The 20,056-nt window shown below is 45.1% G+C and overlaps 3 protein-coding genes across 4 annotated transcripts; 1 reads left to right on the top strand and 2 right to left on the bottom strand.

The window, feature by feature from the left end:
- The first annotated feature begins 380 nt into the window (after nt 1–380).
- On the top strand, nt 381–4,262 carry LOC133923795 (E3 ubiquitin-protein ligase WAV3-like). Of its 2 annotated transcripts, none has more exons than XM_062369054.1 (3): nt 381–669; nt 786–1,215; nt 2,162–4,262. In XM_062369054.1, the coding sequence occupies exons 2-3, from the start codon at nt 859–861 to the stop codon at nt 3,998–4,000; spliced, it is 2,196 nt and encodes a 731-aa protein (XP_062225038.1). In that variant the 5' UTR covers nt 381–669; nt 786–858; the 3' UTR covers nt 4,001–4,262. The 2 variants fall into 2 exon arrangements, with proteins under 2 accessions (XP_062225038.1, XP_062225037.1); XM_062369053.1 differs by having other exon boundaries at nt 382–669; nt 758–1,215.
- A 686-nt stretch (nt 4,263–4,948) lies between these two features.
- On the bottom strand, nt 4,949–10,106 carry LOC133923796 (uncharacterized). Its single transcript, XM_062369055.1, has 9 exons — nt 9,394–10,106; nt 8,413–8,519; nt 7,681–7,749; nt 7,298–7,413; nt 7,047–7,101; nt 6,771–6,891; nt 6,030–6,077; nt 5,828–5,922; nt 4,949–5,681 (listed from the first exon to the last, which is right to left on the bottom strand). The coding sequence occupies exons 2-9, from the start codon at nt 8,509–8,511 to the stop codon at nt 5,580–5,582; spliced, it is 705 nt and encodes a 234-aa protein (XP_062225039.1). The 5' UTR covers nt 8,512–8,519; nt 9,394–10,106; the 3' UTR covers nt 4,949–5,579.
- Nucleotides 10,107–18,780: 8,674 nt separating this feature from the next.
- LOC133923383 (uncharacterized protein OsI_030282-like) lies at nt 18,781–19,522 on the bottom strand. The gene is given in 2 exon segments (XM_062368695.1): nt 18,781–19,422; nt 19,425–19,522. Coding segments are annotated over 2 exon segments (576 nt in total). The 5' UTR covers nt 19,509–19,522; the 3' UTR covers nt 18,781–18,930.
- Between the last annotated feature and the right edge of the window lie 534 nt (nt 19,523–20,056).

Here is a 20,056-nt window from a genome sequence, read left to right as displayed (position 1 = left end):
TATAGAATGCATTTAGTTTGTTCTCCTAAAAATTTGATGTGACATTTTCCTTATTTTCTGATATTTTTTATTTTTCCTAATTTGTTTGATTTTAAATTTTTCTACACACCAAGTAGGCGTCCGAGTGGCATACCACGTCTGCACCAAAGGGGCATGAAAAATTATGGATTAGAATATAAGAATTAACAATATTAATGATCTAAATCTGCAGATTAAGAATCCGTAAATCTAAATGACACAGCTTGATAAGTTTAAAGATTTTAATAAATAACAATTAGGTGTGTGTTTTAAGTGTGTGTTTTAAGGTAGCCTGTAACAATTGAGTTATATCCTAGCTAACATGTTTGAGTTGCAATGGAAAACGTAGGGAATCTTCAAGTTGCAAGTTTCGGAGTTGGAGGTGGCCACGTAGCAACAATAATACAACCCGGAGGGAGTTATCGGGAGAGGGGAAGAGGAATTTGTGAATAATAAACGCTAGGGATCCGGGATGCGCTGCGAGCGAGTAGTTTGAGCGCTGCTGCAGCGGCGGCTATAATAATCGCTGGGCAGCTTCTCACTCTCTCTTCTTGAGGATAAATTATGGTGGACAGGTGAGTCGTCGTCGACGTCGTAGCAGTACTAAACTAGTTGCACACAGGGCAAACAGAGAGGAGGGAGAGCTTTGAGGTGAGCTTCCTTCCTTCCCCAGGCCGGGATTCCCTTGCCATATTATTTAGTAGCAGTGAGTGGCAACTAAGATCGAGCTCACTTGCAGCGTCCTTCTCTTCATCTTCCTCCTCCAGTTTCGTTTCGCTTCTTCTTCTTCTTGGCCTGACCAATCAAGAAGAAGAAGAAGAGAAGAGAGAGGAGAGAGAGATGGGGACGGGGTGGCGGAGGGCGCTTTGCACGTCCGTCCAGCGCGACGACCACGACGACTCCAAGAGCAAGAAGCGCCGCCCCCACGACGCCACCACACCCAGCCCCCGCGCAGGCGGCTTCTTCTCCGCTGTCATCAAGGGCACTGGCAGTGGCAGCAACCCGTCCACGCCCACTCTGCGGTGCCGCACCAAGCCCCTGCAGGAGCCGGCTGAGTCCGCTCCCGTGACGCCGCCCTCCGCGCCGGCGCTCATGAGGAAGCACCGGATGCCGCTGCTGCAGGCGCTGTCGGCGCCGTCGTCGCCCAGATCCCCTTCCAGATTCGCGCTCCTCAAGGCCTCGCTCCTCCCAACCAAGGTCCGCAATTTCTTCACTATTCTTCTCCTTCTTCCCTTGATCCAAAATACTAGTACTGGAAGGGAAAACAAGAATCGATTTCTCTCTCTTCTTGTTGTTGGGTGCTGCAAGCAAGCTGATGAACTGCATTGAATGCACTAAAAACTAGTCTAGCAGCAGCAATCAGCGGCTTGTCGTTTGCCTTGGCCGCTGGTGATTGGTGATCCCCATCCCATCTCTAGAAACCTCCAATCATTACCACCACCGTCTCTGTTTTGTCTTAATCCTCCCTCCTCCCTTTTCCTTCCTTGTGATGATTGTGTAATTATTATTATATCATCGCTCAGAGCAGCTTTTCCAATCAGTCCAGTCCTTTGTTTTTCCAATCAGTGATGATCTGAGAGGGAGAGGGAATGTAATGTGGGTGAGAGGATCTTCTCTCTAGACTGACCGATTAGATTAGCAGCATTCAGATCCCCATCCAGCCTTTTCCTCTCTTTCATGGATTGGATTTGGATGGATCTCTCCCCATTCTCCAAGAAAAAGAAAGAAAAAAAAACACCTAACGTGGTAGCAGCAGCAGGATGCAACTCCTGCTTTTTGTTATTGTTCTGTGAAGTGGAAGAAAGGGGAAAAGCTGGCTGGCTGGGGGAGCCTAGCGGCGAAAAAGATGGATCAGATCAGCTTTCTCAGGATTTTGATTTGAGTACTCTCCTCCTCCAAATGATCCTACTGCTAGTTGCCAAAAAGACCATCTTTTCCTCATCCCAACGTTGCTTTCTTTCCCTGTTCATAATTTAGATTGAAAACCAAATTGTTTTTGGAGCATAAAAAGCCGAAATTGGTCATCATTTCCCTGTTTTTTCAATCAAGATTACCTCTTTCCGTTGCAAAATGTGAAAATGTGATGCCAAGTGAAGAATGTATTCACTTTTTGGCTGATGCTTGCAAGCGATTTTCTCTGCAGTCTCGGTGCGGCGTGTGCTCGCGCGGCGTCAAGAGCGGCGGCAGCTCGGCGGTGTTCACGGCGGAGTGCTCCCACTCCTTCCATTTCCCCTGCATCGCCGCCCACGCCCGCTCCTCCTCCGCCGCCGGCGTCCTCTCCTGCCCCGTCTGCGCCTCGCCGTGGCGCCAGGCCCCCTTCCTCGCCTCCCTCCGCCTCCACTGCTCCTTCCACGACGGCCGCAAGGCGCCGCCGCCCGCGTCCGGTGCCCCCAAGCTGTACGATGACGACGAGCCGCTGCTGGCGCCCAAGGCCGCGGCCAACGGCAGCGGCTTCAACCCGATCCCAGAGGCAGACGAGGACGATGGCGACGAGGAGGCCGAGTTCAGGGGCTTCTTCCCGCGCCCCAGGACATCGGGGTTGGCGGTCACCGTGGCGCCTGAGACCGCGCTGGTGTCGTCCGGGCGGAGGCACGGTAAGTACGTGGTGGCCGTCAAGGCCAAGGCACCCGGGGGGCTGCGCTCGTCCTCCGCGACCCCGAGGCGCGCACCCATCGACCTGGTGACGGTGCTGGACGTGAGCCAGGGCATGATGGGCGAGAAGCTGCAGATGCTCAAGCGCGGGATGCGCCTCGTCGTCGCCTCGCTCGGCCCCGCCGACCGCCTCTCCATCGTCGCCTTCTCGGGCGCCGCCAAGCGCCTGTTGCCACTGCGCCGGATGACCAGGCAGGGCCAGCGGTCGGCGCGCCAGATCGTCGACCGACTGGTGGTCTGCGCCACGGCGCAGGGGCAGGAGCAGGCGCAGGCCCAAACGCAGAGCGTCTGCGTCGGCGACGCGCTGCGCAAGGCCACCAAGGTCCTTGAGGACCGGCGCGATCGCAACCCGGTCGCCACCGTCATGCTCCTATCCGATACACAGCAGCAGCAACAAGATTCGAGGAAGCAGGGCAACGATCACCATGCTGTCCGTCGCCCGGCCGTGGCTCCGGCAACTCGGTTCACGCACGTCGAGATCCCTATCGGTCCTGCTGGCAACACGCCGCTTGTGGCCAAGGAGGAGGAGAAGGCATCGGAGGAGCCTCCTGTGGAGCACGCGTTCGCCAAGTGCCTGGGCGGCCTTGTGAGCGTGGTGATGCAGGAGGTGCATCTGGAGCTTCTGTTCCCGACGGGAGAGATCACGGCCGTGTACTCGTGCGGTCCCGGGCAGCAGGCCGTGTCCCTGGCCGGTGGCAACGGCGGCGGGGCGGTGAGCATCCGGCTGGGCGAGATGTATGCGGAGGAGGAGCGCGAGCTGCTGGTGGAGCTGCGCGCGCCGCTGGGCGCGCAGCACAACCACCCGCACTCGCTGTCGGCGCGGTGCAGCTACCGCGACCCGGCGTCGCAGGACACGGTGCGCGGCGCGGAGCAGCCGCTGCTGCTGCCGCAGCTGCGCGACGGGAGCTCGTGGTCGCGGCGGCTGCACGACCTGTTCGTGGCGACCCGCGCGGTAGCGGAGTCGCGGCGGCTGGCGGAGCTGCAGGACCTGGCGACGGCGATCCACCTGCTGTCGTCGGCGCGGGCGCTGGTGCTGCAGTCCCCTCCGACGCAGCAGCAGCAGGAGCTGGTGGGCAGCCTGGATACCGAGCTGAGCGACATGCGGTGGCGGCGCAGCCAGCATCATCAGCAGCAGCCATTGACGCCCACGTCGAGGAGCGGCAGGAGGGGGGACGCGGAGACGACGCCCGTGGGGACGCCGCGAGGTGGGGAGCCGTTGACACCGACGTCAGCGTGGCGCGCGGCGGAACAGCTGGCGAAGGTGGCCATCATGCGCAAGTCCATGAACAGGGTGAGCGACCTGCACGGCTTCGAGAACGCCCGATTCTGATCTGATCCATCCGATCCACCTGTGCTGTCTGTAATTGAGTCATGTTGGTTTTGGTAAATCATTTTGCCCCGCCCCGCCACCGGCGGACGGCGGACGGCGGACGGCGGCGGCGGCGGCTAGTAGCACAGAGCAGATGAGAGAGCTGTTATTATTGTTGTTGCTATTGTTATTATCACTTATATGGATTATTATGATGACAATTAGTGAAGCTAGCCAAATAGAAATAGGAGGATTGTTAAAGACTTGATTTTTTTCTTCTCTTTACCTTGTTTGTTGCAATTGCAAGAGAAGACAAGAGAAGCGAATTGATCAGCATGCCGATTGCAGAGAGAGAGAGAGACACACACACACACAAGAGTACTCTGTCGAAGGAGCTCAGCTGTTGCACTTTTTTGAAAGGAAAGAAAAGGAAAGGATTGGAAGGAATCAAGCAACAGAAGATTTCCTGCAAGGGAGAGGGAGAGCTCTGCTACCTGATGCTGCCTGGCTGGCTCATCACAAGCCGTGCAGTCCTCAGGGAATGGTACCTTGAATGTCGAGCATGGGTACAAGTGTGGTGCTATGCTCTGATCCTGACTCACCATGGCTCATCATTCTTCCTTACCCGTGTGCAAACGTGCAGAGGGCATCTCCATCATTCTCCCTTGAGATTAACAGCTGATCTGATCATGGCTCACGGGTGTTTCATTCCATTCCGATGCATTTTCTTCTCTTCTCTTCTCCAATTTTGGTAGGAGCAGATACACAGGAGGTTCGGTCGGGATCAAATTTTAGCTTCTGACATAAAAATTTGCATGTCTTTCAGAATTTCTCACCCTTGCCCATATGCAGTAACGGAACCATTTTAATTTGTAGCAAGACCAAAAGCCTGGCTTGGCTCCCTTTTACTTCTCTCGTAATGATTTGGTCTTCATTTGAACAGTGGTATGTTTTGGTTGGTTCCTCTCTTGTCTTGTGCTCTTTTCTGCTCTGCCAAATCTATCCATGTAATGCTACAGCAACAGTGGTATGTATCTCATCTGCAACACTGTTGCACTTGCAGGGATGGAACGTATCATTATTCAAATGTTATGTATGCTGTTCCTGTAGCGCTACTTAGTTTAGTTACATCTCTCGCTTGCAACTTTTTTCCCCCAATAAGAATCAGGATCACATGACATGCGCCAGATATAAATAAATAATATATTTATGCACAGCCAAACACATAAGGTCCGGCTCTGATCGGATCCGATCTGATCATTGGATGGCTAGCTAGCTCGGACCAGTCAAAGCAATTGGCACATGCAGCAGCAATTCATGCAAGTGCAAACAACTCTTTCTTTTTTTATATCTGAAAGCTACCACTTCAGAGTTTTTTTGGCTGTCAGGATTAACTTTTTTTTTCATGCATGATAAAAACAGTCGAGAGAAGTACGTATGCTCAGCTCAGGGGCGTGTACCTGTATATACATACATAATATATATCCCTAGACTCCGTGGCAAAACAGAGAAGAAGTGGATGGAGTATTTTACAGGCTGATCGATGATGTGTGTTTTTCTTTTCTTTTCTTTTTTCCTTTGACTGGATTGGATCTATCCCCTATTTGTACAATAGGTTGTAAGCAGGCAGGTCATGGATGCCATGGAGATCCTCCAGGGAGAGCTCCCTCTCCAGCTGCTGCCTTGTGGCTTCCAGCACCTCCTGCAGTTCCATTCCAATTCCCCAGCAAAGCAAAAGGAGGAGAAACGCACATCATCAACAGTCCAAGATTACTTCTCAAATGCACAGGCATCCCATCCTTAAACTAATAATTAAATTGTTCATGATTAGCAGCAGCAGCAGCTTACTTTGAACTGCATGTACGACGCTCGCATTGCTAACCATTGAGCATCCATCATCTCGAAAGCTATGCAGTACAGCACATCAAATGCCTCCTCATGTTCTACCAAAAGGATTAAGTGTCAACCAAACACTTTGATAAAGTTAAGTGTCACGAACCAATCCAAGATTCAAATAGTTTGAATCAAAGATCACTACCAAGGTAGTTACCTGCCAACACTTTGATAAAGTTAATCCCTGGCAAAGATTTCGGTCGCGCTGAAAACCAAAAAAGAGAAAAGGAAATCTTGAATATATACCGTCAACGAGATGAGCTTTTCAGGTATTGTATATCAAGTTATGGAACCACTACAAGCAGTTATGGAACCAGCAATCATTCATCCAAGAGGGAGCACTTGAACCATCAAATCAAACAAACATCAAGCCATTCTTTTGTTTCGAAGCACATGATTCTGGTGAGGCCTGCTTGTTCTGTTCTGTATAGAGGCAGGCAATCATGTTGGTGGCACGCAGGGCCGTTGTAACCACAACGCAACGAGATGAGACGGTTGCGCATCAGTTAGCAGTTAGCACTAGCTGTTTGTGTGTATTATACGAAATGCTCATCATGGAACAGTCGTAATCAAATCAAAAGATTCCTTGATCATCTTGAGAATAAAAAAACAAATTTAAAACTATACTGTAATGTGGTTGTATGGTGATCGAGTTGTTTGACTCGTATGAATGCAACGCGCATGGTTAGATCGATGTACCTTGATTACTAGTTTTAATGCTTTGACCAAAACTAAACTGATGCGATGCAATGCAATGCACATAGTCTATTTAGTAATTCTTAATTCCAAGTAGCTAGACAGTTTCACATGTATGGATAGATGCCAAAGTGGCCCCTACAGAAAACAGTTATCTGTTATTCTTGTGTTGCTTCGATTCTGGTCCAATTGACATGCATACCTGAGTTGAGGTCCAGCAGCTGAATTAACATGTATGAGATGTTTACACCTGCAACGGCAAAGGGGTACTCCCATGTGACTCGCATTCCTTGTTGCTTCAGCAACAACCTCTTGAAAGAAGCCTGCTTAATAGTTGGATCAGCCAGCAGCAACCGCGAAATGTCAGTCAGTATGACAAAGGTCACTCACTTCGCTCACTCCACAAGGAGGAGTTCAGTTTACAAGATGAATCCAAGTTGCTTTCTTGTTACTTACTGAAACAATGAAAAGGACATACCGGATATGTTCTTGCGAAAAATAAAAGGTTCTCAAGTGAAACAAATCCACAGCCCCTGAAAATCAAAATCACATGATATTCTCAAAACTCTTCTCTGTCAGGGAAACATAAGTGTGTTCGTAACTCTACCGGACTACCATATATAGGGGAACAATCAGCAGTTCATTTTGTTTCTAGAGAAACTAAGAATCAACAGCAGCAAACATATTTCACAAACAGATAATGTAATCGTAGAGAAAACCAGAAGTAACCTGAAATCGGTCGTTGGGTTCACGCCCTGCCACCCCATATCTTTCCACTGTTCTGAAACTAAGCTAGTGAGCTCTGTATCAGGAAAGGAGGCATTCCAAAGAGCCCTAAGTGATTCCTAAAACCAAAGTCCACAAGGTAATGAAATGCAAAAGGCAACATCAATTTGAAGTCAATAAGGTATAAATGAGAAAAACAAATAACAAACTAGTTGAAAGTTGAAATACATTGGGCTGAATGTCGTAAGCATGGATTTAAAATTCACCGCAGGCTCACATGACCGTTTAACAATCAGGGTTGAAATTAATTTTTCATGTCTCTTTTCCATCCATATTAATGGCATTGTTGGATATTTGTGAAGCAAATTAAGCATAGAATTTCTTACCTGATGATCTGGCCGAGTTTCATCATAAGGTACATTTAGCCTTTCCTTCAACTTTTGCAACTGCTGTTCCTGAATATTTAAGAAAAGGTTAGTTCAGCTGCAAGAAGGGAAGAGATTTGATACACACATTGTAATCTATAAATCTTTTCCTAAAACAAGAGATCATCCAGAATCCTTTCCAAATTGACAGAACAAAGATATTGTTAGTTGCTTCAGCTCATTCTCTAGTTCCCTTTCATTCCGATATCAGGGCCAAATCGTTTGTTACATCATGGAGTGTAATATACATTTGCCATGAAAGCTAAAGATGAACTTTAGAATGAACCTGAATCATAATACTCCCTACAAAGGGGATCTATGTCAACTATTTCTTTTTGAGATATGTCAATTATTCTTCATTTTTTTTTACATTCAATGAGGAAGTAAGTGTCGTGAAGGTGAGTGAATCAGTGCTTTAGTCGATATATATTAGATAGTTGTGTAAGGGACCCAACAATGTTCTCTGACAACCATCATATAGGAATTTGAAGATTAGAACAGAAGAATATGAAAAAAAACTGAAGTACACATCTGTTCTTGCTTTCTGGTAACTTATTATACTGAATAAAATTAGTAAAATAATGTATTTTAATTTAGAAAGAAAATTGGGAGGTCAGGATTATAATCAACAAGAGGATAACGAGTAAATGTATTGTGCCTACACGCATGATACTGATTGTAATGCATCTTTACCTGAAGAGGGGTCAGCTCAAATATCTTCTCTGCACTTACTTGGCGCCTTTTGCCTGAGCTATTGAAAAGCCCTCCAAACCATGTCCTATTTCCAACCATAGCATCAACTGCAATCGAGTTATTTACGAAACAACTGTAAGAATCAACCTGGAAAGCCTACAGACACAAAAGTTTCAGGAAATAATATTACAAAAAAAATGCGATGCACGAAGTGACAAGGGATATATGAGGATCTTCCTCTCTCCCAGCAAGTACCTATGATATTTATAATGCTACATATTCCAAATCAACGAGCCGTGGAAAATTTCCACCATGAGTCCCTGTTATTGTGTTGACACATTTTGTGTATATACATTTTTGGATATCAAAATCTGGAAGCTTAAGAAAAGCTCAAAACAGTAATATATATATTTTAAATTTATTGACCAACTTAATGATTGGACGAGCTCCTGCCCTTACTTTTCTTTTTAAAAAATCTTTAAATCTAACTTGCAGGTAAAATTCGCAAGGAAAAAAATCATGCCTACACATTACGAAACTATAATGTTTTAAATTAAAGATTATATATTGTTATCTTGGGGCTAATATGCATAAACAAAGTTATTGTGATCCTATGAAATGGTAACTAGATTTTCCGTCAATACAGTGATCGAATGAATAGGATAGTATTCGAATATCCAAAAGGAAAATTCAACCAAATGCGTTTTTAGAATTAAAATGTGGGACATGTGTGTCAGAAATGTGTTCTTTTTGCCAACTCTCTCTCCCTCCCTCCCTCCCTCCCTCCTACGGAAAGAAGCAATATAGAGTACAGAAATGAAAAGACAATATTTGAAAACCGAAAATGAAAATTCAATCGATGTGTTCTTTCAGAAAAAGAAAATATGGGACAACTGTGGCAGTTGTACTCAATTTGCCTGAACATGGCCTGCTTGTATGCAAACTTCCATACCAAATGAAGATGTGATGTATAAATGGTACCTGTTGGTGTTGGAGTTGAAATGGAAAAAAATGCCCATCAAAGGAGGGAGGTGGCTGCTGCTGATCCCTGCCGGTGCTATCTCGATCGCTCTTTCTCAATGGGAATGAATTAATCAATGAATCCAGGCAGCATGAAGAAGGGAACGTGGCACGTTGATTAGGAAGTGGGAGGCCATGATCCATGGACATGCATGCTCTTTGTTTCTTGGTTGTTGTTTTGGAGTCATCCACGCCCTTGGGATTCTCTTTCTCCTCTTGCTGCTCGATCGATCTTGATGCACGCTCAAGAAGATGGAGAAATCGGAGAGCTGGAGATTGAGGAGATGCAGGGAGGCGAGGGGAGGAGGATGGAGAATTGGGAATGGTTCCTGCCCTGCTCACCACTTCCTCAACAAGAGAAATTATGCCGCCTCGATGCAGGCTATTTCTCGTCCTCTTTCTCTGCCTCGCTTGCGAGTCCCTCCCTCCCTCCCCTTCTCTCTCTCTCTCTCCTCCATTTTTCTCCCTCTGGTTTCGCTCATCTCTTCCTTTCTCTCTCTCTCTCTCTTTCCATATGGTGAAGTTTTAGGCACGCCATCCGCCCATGGCGCCCAACCATCCGTTCCGTTCCGTTCCATACCTTCCTCTTCTTTTCTCTCTCTCCCTCTCTCCGGTGCAACAAAAAAGAAAGGGAGGGTAGAAGAGAGGGAGTGGTGCCGCTGCGGCTGCGTCGGGGATCCATCCGCCTCCGCCAAACTCGGAGACGAATATATGCGACAATCATGGGCCCTCCCTCCAATGCTTTTCTCATGGGCCAACGATCAAAAGGCCCAACAACTTGCGAGTTACTAATTTTCAATCGAGTTAAAACATGATATATTTCACTCGACAACAGTAATCATTGGATGAAGATTTAATACCTGATAAAAAATCGATTCACAAGTGAATAATATTTTTCTATAGTAGAGATATTTATAATTTTCTGGTGCATGTCAGATAAAAATCCTTAACTAAGTACAGATCACAGGACAAATGTACGATCAGATGATCAGAAGAACAACACGTCGAGCGAAACAAAGCTATAATTTTAGTCAATCGAACTAGTAAATCCGCAAAAAATTATAACAAAAAGTTTTGGAAGAAGTCTATTTCGCCTCCTCAAGTCTTGTCCCAATCCATTTTTTCTCTTTCAATAACAAAATCATATATTATTACTTCCTGAACTATCCAAACCGGATAATTTTCCCTGCACGGTTTTGAACCTAGTTTTGTCCCACGTGACTCACAAGTGGGAGTGGGCTCCACATGTCAGGAGGTAACGATTTTGTACATACAGGTATCACAATCACTAAATTGAAAAAAAATATATGGACCCTGTTTGGGAATGGTCTCACAGGCTCCCTTCGGATGGTGAGTCGAAGATTTCTGGTGAACACTATTTACTGACAAAGAATACCGTTGCATTATTTCAGGAAGCACTTGATGACAAATGGAACCTTCGGGCAAGCGACACAGGCCTTCGAAGGCCGGCTGAAGGCCTCCCCATGTCGACCCAAGGAAATCCCCCGAAGAGAGTACCAAAGCCATCATTGTAGGCGAAGCCTCTGGTGGGCCTTTGTCACACCCGGTTTTAACGGACAAAACCAAGTGCGACTTATGTGTGTCCAGAAAGTTTAACACATATAAGGACATCACAGGTGAAGTAATAAAAATAATACTTTAACTTACAAATGTTCAACTCTTACAATAAAGATTTCACCTAAACAACTCTACTAGCTAAACGACAACAACTAACTGATGACAGCGGGGTGAAAGCATCGGCGACCAAGCACTCCACAGGCACCGATCGGAAAACACGCTCCTAGAACACCAGTTCGTTGTCTTGAAAATCTTCGAAGTCTTCCACTGAGCAGCATATGTATTTTGGCAGATAGCAAGGGTGAGCACATGGAGTACTCAGCAAGTGTGGTAAAGTAATGATATGTATGTTTTCAACAAGAATAGACTAACACATGTTATATTTGCGTAAATGCGAGTAAGAAAAATAGTAAGTAATTAAAAAATATTAAACAATTATTAAGTGAATATAACCTAAACGACCTAACAACTATCCTCCACCATAACTCTCTAGTACCACCTGTGCCATAACCAAAACCATAACCACAACCAACTAATCATGTGAGGATCCAAGTCTCCCATAATCACCGGCACGACTGTATAACACTTTTTACACTCTACAGAGGTTGTCTAGCTTTCCCCACTAGTCATGATTTTCATTTTTCCATGTTCATGAGACACTTAACACATGCTCATTGATTAGTTCCTGGTACTCCGACGAATGCCAGCCAAGTATCTAACCAATATGCCAAGCCTTACCCATATCAACCTCGTGGTTGGTACATTACTTATTTGGTTGTTGCTTCACGAACCAGTCCTTATATGTGATACTTGGGCAAGACTATCTAATAGAGAAAATAACCAACAAAACATAACACCTCTGGTTGGAACGTATCCACAAGCCCATCACACAAACCACCAATACCAAACCAACTTCTTGCCCAGGTCCTAGAGTTCCATGTTACTAAAACAAGTTCATCATCACCATTGCATATGTCCATTAATCATGTATAAAACACTTCCCAACATCCCAATAGCATGGCTAAGTAATTCTACCAAAAATACACCTAACTATAAACCACCTAGGTTCCAAAGGATGATAAAGGAAAATCTAGGAAAAAACCTAACATAGGTGACCTATTATATTGAAAGACATTGCATGCAATTTGTAAAATAAAATATTTAAAAACATAGGTACAAGATGATTGAGGACACTTGCCTTCTCATTGCTGCTGCTCAGTGTACTCTAGCTCCTGGTCTTGACATTCTTCAAACTGATCCGGGGCGTCGTTGTCTAATCGCACAATTACTAGAAAAGCACACAAACAAAGTGCACTAAGAACAGAGCACAAAACAAAAGAACAATAAGACAAAACCTATCTAGAAAGTTAGAGCATTGAAAAACAAATTCAACGGCGCAAGAATCGTTGAAAAAGGAGTTAGGACGCAAAAGATATGCTAAAACAAGATTATGGTTTATTTTATAAAAGAAAAGGACTAAATTTGAATTAAACAGAAAGTTTAAGGACTTTTTGTAAAAACACTATTTGTAATTATAGAAAAATTTAGGGACTAAAGTATAAAAGATAGGGACCTTTAGGTAAAAATAGAGAAGTTTAGGGGCTTATTTGCAAAATTACAAATTATAAGAAATATTTGGAATTGTTTTTATATCGGAAAACCTTGATTTATTGCGTGGCTGCTGACTGTGCGCTGACTGGGCTGACACACGGGCAAAACGGCCGAGGTGGCGCTGACGTGGTAGGTGACTCGGCCGAGGGAGTCTGACTGGGTTAAGTGAGGGACACGTGGCGATTTGTGATTGGGCTCCGAAGGGGTACATGATAGATCTAATCTAAACCGCACACTTAAGATCGGATGACACAGATTGGATCGGGCGGCTGGGGGGGGGGGGCACAGGACTGTGGCGACCGAGGGGTTCACGATAGTGCACGGTCGGAAGGCTCGCCGGAACGGTGGCAACGCTGAGCGATGGAACATGACAAGGGGCATACAATGAATTGATCTGGGGTCTTACCGAGAGCGATGAGGCACGAGACGGTGGTCGTCGATGACGGAGGCGACGGTGAAGCTCGCGAACACGTCAGCGAGGAAGCTCCGGTGGCCAAACGACGAAGGCGACTGCGGCTTAAGCTTTGACGGAGGCAGGTGGTCCTTCTGGGTGGCTCAGATGGGTCGGAGCTGCAACAAAGTGGCTTGGCGGCGAGCTCGGCTGAAGGCGGCGATTATAGTGGCGGTGACGAGATCGAACTCGGTGAGATAGCTCGGGATTTAGCGGCTTTGTCGATGGAAAAGACCGAGGGGGTCAAGCGGATTATATAGGTGACAAGAGATGCGTTGGGGCGGCTCAGGAATCCACGGAGGCAGCGGACTCCATCTCGGACTCGGCGGCTGCTGGCTGATTCAACTCGGAGATGATGAACCTAACAGGCAGGGCCCACATGATGGTGGTACGCGGAGAAGGTGGCTCAGGCGGGGGCACGTTCTGCAGGCAGGGAGTGGTCGAGTGGCTGCAGGAGTGGTCGAGCTGGGCTAGGCGCGGTCCACGCAGGAGAGAGGCGGGAGGCAGGCCAGCGCAGCGCTAGGTCGGGCTAGTCGACGGTTGGGCCAAGGAGAGAAAAGGGAGAAGGGCGGCCTGGGAGGGGTTTTTGTTTTATCTTTTTCATTTTCATTTCCTTTTCTTTTCTAATCCTTTTGAATTCAAAACCAAAGCAAATCAAATCCAACAAAAACCAAATGAACCCTAGATGCGTAACAACAGCATAAGTGCACAAAAAAAAATATCCTATGTCAATTTTAGATTTAACTTTATAAAATAGATTTTAACATATGCTATTTAGTTAAACTCAATTTAAATTCTAACAAATTTTAGGAATTTGTAAAAATTGAAAATTTAGGGTGTTACAAACCTACCCCCTTGGAATGAATCTCGCCCTAGAGATTCGGACAGATCGAAGAAGACATGAGGAAACTCCGTCTTCAGGTCTTCTTCTCTTTCCCATGTCACTTCATCTTCTGAGTGGTGACTCCATTGTACTTTGCATATTGGTTTTACTTTGGTTTTGGTCACTCTTTCTGATCTTTCAATCATCTTCACTGGATACTCTGTATAGGAGAGATCTTACTGAACATCCAATTCTTCCATTGGTAACTGTTCTTCCAACACTCAAAGACACTTCTTCAACTGAGAAACATGGAAGACATCATGTACATCTGACAATTGAGGTGGTAACTCCAACTGATAAGCTACTTCTCCTTTTTTGTTAAATATCTTGAAAGGTCCAATGAATCTTGGTGACAACTTTCCCTTGACTTTGAATCTTCGAAGACCTCTGGTAGGTGAAACATTGAGATACACAAAATCTCCAATTTTAAACGTCAATTCTCTTTGTCTGTTATCCGCATAACTTTTCTATCTTGACTGAGCAATCCTTAGATTTTCTCGAATTATCTACACTTGCTTTTCTACGTCTCTTAGAACTTCTGGACCAAATACTTGACTTTCTCCTGTCTCATTCCAGAATAGCGGTGTTCTACACTTTCTTCCATACAATGCTTCAAATGGAAACATTTGAAGACTTGCCTGAGAACTATTGTTGTTCGAGAATTCTGCATAAGGAAAACTCTTATCCCAACTTTTACCATACTTTAGAGCACAATCTCTCAACATATCCTCGAGTATCTGATTTACTCTCTCAGTCTAACCATATGTTTGAGGATGATAGGTAGAACTGAAATTCAGCTTCGTATCCATAGACTCATGTAGCTTCTACCAAAACTTGGAAGGAAACTGAGTACCTCTATTTGAGACAATCTTCTTTAGCACCCCATGCAAACATACTATTCTTGACATATACAACTCTACTAATCTGGATCCACTATATGTAGTCTTAACCAGGATGAAGTGAGCGACTTTGGTTAGGTGATCAACTATAAACTAGATTGAATCATAACCTCCTTGTGTATGGGGCAATCCAACAATGAAATCCATACCGATTTCCTCCCATTTTCATTCATGTACCTTTAAGGGTTGCAACAATCCTATTGGTCTCTGATGTTCTGCTTTGACCTTCTGGCAAGTATCACAAAGGGCTACGTACTCTGCAACATCTCTCTTCATTCCGTACCGCCAATAGTGATCCTTGAGATCTTGATACATCTTTGTACTTCCGGGGTGAATGGAATACGCTGAATCATGAGCTTCTTTCAGAATTAACTCTTTAATGTCCTTCTGATTAGGCACACAGATTCTCTTCTTGAACCACAGGGTACCTTGACTGTCTTCTGTGAAGCCTAGTGCTTTATCCTTCTTGATAAGCTGCCTAATTTCCTTGAGTTTCTCATCCTCAAGTTGACCTTTACGAATATCCTGCTCAAGTGTGCAATCAACTTCCACGGTAGTTGTTTTCATATCTGCCACAGATCGAAGGTTAAGCTTCTCGAACTCTTTCCATAACCCGGGTTGACTTTCTTGAGCCATTATCAAGTTACAGTAACTTTTATGACTCAAAGCATCAACTACTACGTTAGCCTTTCCTGGGTGATAATGAATTCCCACATCATAGTCCTTGATTAACTCTAGCCATCTGTGCTGTCGAAGGTTTAAATCTGGTTGGGTGAAGATATACTTCAAACTCTTGTGATCCATGTATATCTCACACCATTTTCCAATGAGATAGTGTCTCCAAATCTTCAACGCATGAACCACTGCTGCTAACTCCAGGTCATGTATAGGATAATGTTCCTCATGCTTCCTTATCTTCCTTGACACATAGGCTACGACTTGACCTTCTTGCATGAGAACACATCTAAGTCCTTGTCGCAAAGCATCACATTAGATATCGAAGTTCTTACTGATGTCTGGTAGAACTAGCACTGGGGCTGTAGTCAATCTCTTCTTCAACTCTTCAAAACTTGCTTGACAAGCTGGACTCCATTTAAAAATCATGTTTTTCTGTAGCAAAGAGGCGAGAGGTTGAGCTATCTTGGAGAATCCTTCTATGAAGCGGCGATAATATCCTGCTAAACCAAGGAAACTTTGGATCTCTGACACATTGGTAGGCGCTAACCAATTCAACACATCCTTCACTTTGCTTAGATCTACTACTACACCTCCAGTTGTTATGATATGGCCGAGAAAAGCGACTTGATCTAACCAAAACTCACACTTGCTGAGTTTGGCATATAGCTGATGCTCTTTGAGTGTCTGTAGCACTATTTTTAAACGCTCTTCATGTTCTTCCTCACTCTTAGAGAAAACCAAAATATCATCGACGAACATCACCACGAACTTATCCAAGTAGTCCATAAATACCTTGTTCATCAGATTCATGAAGTAAGCTGGCGCATTGGTTAATCCAAAAGACATGACATTTTACTCATATAATCCATATCGAGTACTGAAGGCGGTCTTGTGGACATCTGAAGATCGAATCTTCAACTGATAATATCCAGACCTTAGATCAATCTTGGAGAACACTCGAGTTCCTCTCATCTGATCAAACATATCATCAATCTGGGGTAACAGGTACTTGTTCTTAATAGTCACATCATTGAGTGCTCTGTAGTCTACACACATTCTTCGAGTACCATCTTTCTTATCCACGAAAAGAACTGAGGCTCCCCAAGGCGACACACTTGGTCTAATAAAACCTTTATCTAATTGCTCTTGAATTTGCTTCTTGTAACTCAACTAGATCATTAGCGGACATTCTATTGGCCTTTTAGCTACGGGGGCCGTACCGGGTACTAATTCAATAACAAACTCAATATCTCGATCTGGTGGCATACCTGGCAATTCATCGGGAAAGACATCGGAAAAATCATGGACCACTCTGATCTGATCAATGGGGTTTTCTTCAAACAAATTGAGAGAACAATCCTCTGCTACTAGAATAGTAGCCACGAACTCAACTTTGGTTCCATCTCTATTGGTTAGGTGAACTGCCCTTCTGACACATTCTATAACTCTATCGAATTTAGCTAACGAATCCATTTCGAGAATAACATCTACGCCCTTTGATTCCAAAACTATAAGATTTGCTGAAAAATCTACCCCCCTTATTTTAAGTTTCATCCTAGAGCCATATATTTTGCTTTCAAATCTCCTTCGGGAGAGCTAATAAGCATAGGGTATTTCATCATAACCATAGGCAAACTATACTTTGCAACATATTGAGTACTTATGAAGGAATACGAAGCTCCAGAATCAAATAAAATTGATGCAGGTTGAGAGTTGATGAAGAACATACCGTACACCACATCCTGAGGATCCAGAGCTTCATTTGCGGTGACATGATTGATCTTTCCTTTGACGAAGTTCTACTGTCCGCAATTGTTCTTAATTGAAGTCTGAACATTGGCGTGGGGGCGTAGGGAAGGGGCGGGGCTAGAGGCGTGGGGTATTACCTTAATGACATTGGCGTGTAATTACTACTAACTCCATAAGTACATATGGAATTAGAGTTGGTGGAGTACCCCTTCAGCTGCTCCATTAAAATGAACTAGAAGAGGGATTGCTTTATGGAGTTGGTTGCTCTACGAATTGATAGAGCTAGGATGTTTGAGAGGGCTATCCTAGATCCACGATGAAGTTTGAAGCTAGAACTCTCCCAAACAGATCCATATATTGGCCGAGAGAAGCTTTGAAGCTGAGCGCCACCGCTCTTCTGTTGGATGAGTCCGTCACGAGGGCGAGATACTCGGAAGCCGTTCTGTTGGATCGAGCTCATGCTTAGCTATTGGATGTGAATAATCGCGCGCGTGCTGTTGGTGACCACATTCATAACGATAGGTTGTTGTGCTGTTCTCCTCTTTCTTTGATCTGTAAATCATCCCAAAGTAGTGCCAAGGTATTATACTCGGCCAGCTAGCCACGTATTCATATAGTAGCACGCATACATGTATGTTAGTATAGTGCCATATAAAGCTGATTGAATAATGGACCTTGTCGAGTGCTGTCCGACCTTTCCCTTCTTTATTCATCACTAACCACGGGCACGCACAAAAAGCCAAAAAATTGTGTGCACGAAATTCATAAACTTTTTTATTTTAGTATTCCTTGCACATGGATACTATATAGATAGAGCTAGGGACGAAATATTATCCAGCAACGTGTATATACGTTTGATCCTATTTCAAAGTATTTGAAAGAGGTCAAAGATCTTGATGACGCTGGCATATTCATGGCCTGCACGTTGAATACTGGTTGGTTCGCCAATGACCATGGTTCTGACGACCATGGCCGCGAGCTGTGGCCGATCAAAGAGATGAAGCTGTTCCCTATCTTGTGCTGCTGAGATAGGCAAGAAAATGGAGGAGAAATAAAGATGGGGTAGAGTATTAATTTACCGCGTATTTCATGATTATTTCCTTTTCTTTTGCTCCGGCGATAGTACAAATTGACCTTTCGTCAATTGCTGATCCTGTTCCTCTTCCTTCTCCTTCACTCTCCTTGGTAGATGGAAGCGACCACGAGCAGGGTTAATGTTATCGCGGAAATTAGGAGGTTTTGGATCTCATTGGCTACCCCGTGTAGCAGTGCATAACGGTAAGAAGGAAATCTTTCTATTTGAATGCGTCAACTTTCAAAAGTAACTGTCTGTATTATTAAACCACTAGTCAACAGGTACTGCAATGGTTTAATTTTTTGTCATACCATATCGCGGATGGGATGGCGGAGGTTGCACCTCAAAACTTTTGTCGGGCCTTTCACCTATATGACATGTCACTCTATAGATAAGGGTTTCGAATATCTTCATTACTTACCGGTACGTGCTCTTACAAATTGAAGGTACAGCCATAATGGATTCAATAATAGTGATTACATGAATGATGCATCATTGATGCTAAGTACGTGTGTGGTAGCACAGCAGGCTGTCTCAGCGAAGGTCTCATGTTCGAACATGGACGAGGTGCCGCTCAAGCAATAGGACGAGCAGCCGTGAAAGTTTCTTCCATTACTGTAAACTTGTCGGCGGGCGCGGCAGCAATGACCGCATCAGCAGCCCTCCCGTAGGCAGCGGTAATTCCAGCGACTTTCTTGTCGTCTCCTGCATTTGCAGCCTGGGCGAGAGAAGCTGCAGCAACAAAACTCTGTTTGAACGTGGCATCTTTAGTTTCGGGCTTTTTTGCCGGTGGGGCGGCGGAGACGACACCATGGAGGGCCTTCCGAACTTTCAAGTCCACCTCACAGATGGACTTGTCGGCAATGGCGCATTCCGCCGGCACTGACTCGACCGCGTTGAAGGCTTCTTCCATTACTGTAAACTCGTCAGCGGGCGCGGCGGCAATGATAACATCAGCAGCTTTCTCGTAGGCAGCGGTAGTTCCAGCAACTTTAGTTTCTGCCGGTGGGGCGGAAGAGATGACGCCATCGAGGGCCTTCTTCATTTTCGAGTCCACCTCACTAATGGACTTCTCGGCGGTGCGCATTCCGCCGGCACCTGTGCGGCTACCAATGTGATAGCAACAAGGATTAGTGCGACAATCTTGGCCATTGACAATTATGCTAACAATATATGGGTTGAGGGACGATTCGAGAAGATGTTACTGCTGTATATATATTGATGGTATGCTTGCGTTGAGAAGGAGGGAGGTCATTGCTTTATATAGTGGATGATGCATGGTGGTAGTGGAAGGCCACGAGAGCTTCACGGGTGACGGGCGGTGGGTCCAAAATTGGTTCGTTCTATACATGTGTGCCCAGTGTTGGGCCGAGCACCCATGCACGAGTTTGAATGGCCTTGATTAAGAATTTGTACATGAGATGTTGATGTCGTATGACCCTTCTCCAACTTAGTAATATATAGGTATGTGAATGGGCATGAACAACGTGTTGAGGGTCTCTAAAGCAAGCCATGGACAGATGTAGGTGAAATTCAGTTCTACCTGTCTCGAGGAGAGCAATAAAATATAATTGTTGTTCTTTTGATATGTTTGACAAGAATCTATGTTTTGCTAAGTCACCGAGACCTCACCATGCACAAAATCTTTTCAAATATTGCTGGCAAGTTCGTTTTATTATTCTTATTTAATGCTGCAGATA

The sequence above is a fragment of the Phragmites australis genome, chromosome 7, assembly GCF_958298935.1.
Source record: "Phragmites australis chromosome 7, lpPhrAust1.1, whole genome shotgun sequence".
Taxonomy (NCBI): domain Eukaryota; kingdom Viridiplantae; phylum Streptophyta; class Magnoliopsida; order Poales; family Poaceae; genus Phragmites; species Phragmites australis.
This window is presented reverse-complemented; position numbering and strand designations above follow the sequence as displayed.

Bases quoted from the DNA above. Each gene is read 5' to 3' on its own strand.
- LOC133923795 (XM_062369054.1), top strand. From the start codon at position 859: ATGGGGACGGGGTGGCGGAGGGCGCTTTGCACGTCCGTCCAGCGCGAC. The intron at 1,216-2,161 runs GTCCGCAATTTC...TTTTCTCTGCAG, and splicing joins CCTCGCTCCTCCCAACCAAG to TCTCGGTGCGGCGTGTGCTC.
- LOC133923796 (XM_062369055.1), bottom strand. From the start codon at position 8,511: ATGGTTGGAAATAGGACATGGTTTGGAGGGCTTTTCAATAGCTCAGGC. The intron at 7,102-7,297 runs GTTACTTCTGGT...TTTGATTTTCAG, and splicing joins AACCCAACGACCGATTTCAG to GGGCTGTGGATTTGTTTCAC. The intron at 6,892-7,046 runs GTATGTCCTTTT...ACTATTAAGCAG, and splicing joins TTTTCGCAAGAACATATCCG to GCTTCTTTCAAGAGGTTGTT.